Below are 3075 nucleotides of genomic sequence, written 5' to 3'. Positions count from 1 at the left end.
ACTCCCCAGGGGTGAGATGGGCATCTTAGAGAAAATAAAGAATATTAAAAGAACTCCCAAAACTCAATTCTGTAACAGTCTGTGGAACTGCAAGTGAAGATGCTGAAAAGCCCTTCCACAAGATGAGGGGATTTCATTTGACAGAAGGGGATTTAATCTGACAGAAACTGTGAGTGTCAGAGCGAGTCACCTCCGTGCCCTTGTACCCCTACCTGTAGAGCAGGACAGACTCTTCTGGAGCCCAAGGGGGGAACTCCAAGCTCCTCATGACACAGTCAACCAGCACAAACGAGAGCTCCAGCAAGGGAACTGCACAGAGCCTCACAATAAAGAAGCAATGAGGGATTTTCAACAAGAAATGAAACGCTTTATTAATTTATGTATTTTCCTTTAAAAGTCTCTCCTAACTTCTCCCTGTCTTTTCCTCCTTGGGCAGACCCCCATGCCAAGTGGGAGCCAATGTCCAACAGCAGCTCCCTGAATGAGTTCCTCCTCCTGGCATTTGCAGACAGGCGGGAGCTGCAGCTCTTGCACTTCTCACTCTTCCTGGGCATCTACCTGGCTGCCCTCCTGGGCAACGGTCTCATCATCACTGCCATAGCCTGTGACTGCCACCTCCACACCCCCATGTACTTCTTCCTCCTCAACCTCTCTGTTCTGGACCTTGGCTCCATCTCCACTACTGTCCCCAATTCCATGGCCAATGCTCTGTGGGACACTAGGGGCATTTCCTACTCGGGATGTGCTGCCCAGGTCTTTTTCTTCTTTTTCTTGTTTTCAGCAGAGTATTCTCTCCTCACAGTCATGGCCTATGACCGCTACATTGCCATCTGCAGACCCTTGCACTGTGGAACCTTCATGGGCAGCAGAGCCTGTGTCAGAATGGCAGCAGCTGCCTGGGCCAGTGGTTTTCTCTATGCTCTCCTGCACACTGTCAACACATTTTCAATACCTCTCTGCCAAGGCAACACAGTGGACCAGTTCTTCTGTGAGATTCCCCACATCCTCAAGCTCTCCTGCTCAGATTCCTACCTCAGGAAAGCTGGGCTTCTTGTGGTTAGTCTGTGTTTAGCCTTAGGGTGTTTTGTTTTCATTGTGCTGTCCTACGTGCAGATTCTCACAGTTGTGCTGAGGATCCCCTCTGAGGAGGGCCAGCACAAAGCCTTTTCCATGTGCCTCCCACACTTGGCTGTGGTCTCCTTGTTCATCAGCACTGGCCTGTTTGTTTACCTGAAGCCCCCTTCGATTTCATCACCAGCTCTGGATCTTGTGCTGGCCGTTCTGTACGCAGTGGTTCCTCCAACTCTGAACCCCCTCATCTACAGCTTGAAGAACAAGGAGCTCAAGGATGCACTGAAGAAATTGATCCGATGTGTACAAGGTCAGCACCAATAATTGTCTCACGTGCATTCACTCACTAAGTTAGCTGAAATCAAGGCTATTATGTGTTGTGCATTTCTTTCTTGTCTCTTCTGCATCCACGTTAAAAGAACAAACAAAGAAAAAATTCAGTTCATGCTCCATCTCCCCAGAAATGTCTAATTTGAATCAGACCAAGAGACTGTGTTGAAGCACGAAGCCAGGCTTCCTCCTTCATCAGCAGAGATGGAGGAGCTTTACAGCCTGCAAGCCTGAGCTCCCTTAGATGCCCCCAGTGCAATGAGGGGAGTTTTCTTTTGCAGTGTCTCTTTCGGCACTGACACCAAGGGATCTCAAGGGGCACAGAGTCAGGCTCAGATGTGTACAGGCAGGGTGAGATCATGGGTCTTGTGTCCATTAGGAGAGCTCAGCTCCCCTGGCCACAGTTAGAATGCGATCTTACACCGCTCTCCTGTGAGGATGGGAGCCATGTGTCACCATGGGCTCGTCCCTTTCCACTACAGAGCTCCGATACTCAAAGCGGAGCAGGAGTGGAGAGGAGGAGGTTCTACAGGAAGTCAGTGAAACATACCTTCTGCTCCATTGGACTGCTCCACTGCAACAGCAGACATTTCCTTGCTGCAATCCTTGCAGGGGGGTTGCAACTTTCTTGGAGAAACATCCACCAAAAGCAGCAGGACTTTTTCTTTTCAGGGCTTTTTGCATTTCCACACTATTCTGCTGTGTTCTTATGTGTGTAAATGGCCTAAGTCCTCTTGTAACATGATGCTTCCATGTACATTTCTGTGAGCTCAGATAGGAGCAGGCCCTGAGGACCCTCATGGCATACCTGGCTTCCACAATAAAATTTCCATAATAAAAATTGGGGATCTCCTCTGTGGTGTACCTGCAGTCTGGCTTTTCTTCAGAACACAGAATCAAAAATACACTCATGGGAACGCACTGCTAAGGGGTCTGGCATTCTCCTTGTGAACCCCATAGGATATGGGGGACCAGCTCAGAGTGATGTGTTAGGGCTTGAGGGCAGGATTCAGAGCTCCTCTCTCGGTGACCAGTGCTGGTCCACCAGCCTCTGCCACCCTGGGGCACTGCAGGGATGTACTGACCAGGGGAAAGGTTCTCTGGGGAGCAGAGATGTCCCAGCAGAAAAGCAGGGCAGTATTCACAGGAATAGGAAATGAGAAGGAGAACCTCATTCCTCTGTGCCCCAGCTCACAGCAGGCAGCTCTGTCCACAGGGCAGCAGAAACCACCAGAGGGGCTGCAGGGCCAGGGCTCTCATGCTGTGCTGCACAGTGGGGTAGGCATGGAGGGGCTGCAGGTAGACAGGGAGGAAGATCTGCCAGGTACAAGAACAGGGGAGACAGAGAGTGACCAGGCCTCATTGCAGGACCTCATCCTGCTTGGTGTGGAGCTGCTGCCCTTCTCCTTGGGCCTGGCCTGAGTTATGCTGTGGACATGGCTGTGCCTGGTCTTACACCTCGCAGTCCTGACCTGACCTTGTCCTCATCCTGCTGACCTAACTCCTCATCTCTACCTCGGACCTGTCACCTCACTATAGTCTGGAAAACATTGGCCAGGGAAGCTGCAACCTAAGCATGATACAGACAATGTTGTTGGCATAAACGTGGTTGTATCCACACAGAAAGTCTTGTCTGACAGCAATTTAAAGGTGTGAGGAGAATTTCTGATTTGA

At 50.5% G+C, this 3075-nt stretch overlaps 1 protein-coding gene across 1 annotated transcript; it reads left to right on the top strand.

Moving 5' to 3' along the window:
* Positions 1 to 438: 438 nt before the first annotated feature.
* Positions 439 to 1395, top strand: LOC134154895 (olfactory receptor 14A16-like). Its single transcript, XM_062601525.1, has one exon. It carries the CDS (start codon positions 460 to 462, stop codon positions 1393 to 1395), a length of 936 nt encoding a protein of 311 aa, XP_062457509.1. The 5' UTR covers positions 439 to 459.
* Positions 1396 to 3075: the final 1680 nt, after the last annotated feature.

Source organism: Rhea pennata, unplaced genomic scaffold, assembly GCF_028389875.1.
Source record: "Rhea pennata isolate bPtePen1 unplaced genomic scaffold, bPtePen1.pri scaffold_51, whole genome shotgun sequence".
In the NCBI taxonomy this organism is placed as follows: domain Eukaryota; kingdom Metazoa; phylum Chordata; class Aves; order Rheiformes; family Rheidae; genus Rhea; species Rhea pennata.
Note: the sequence above shows the minus strand (reverse complement) of the source record. Positions and strands in the feature narration are given on the sequence as shown.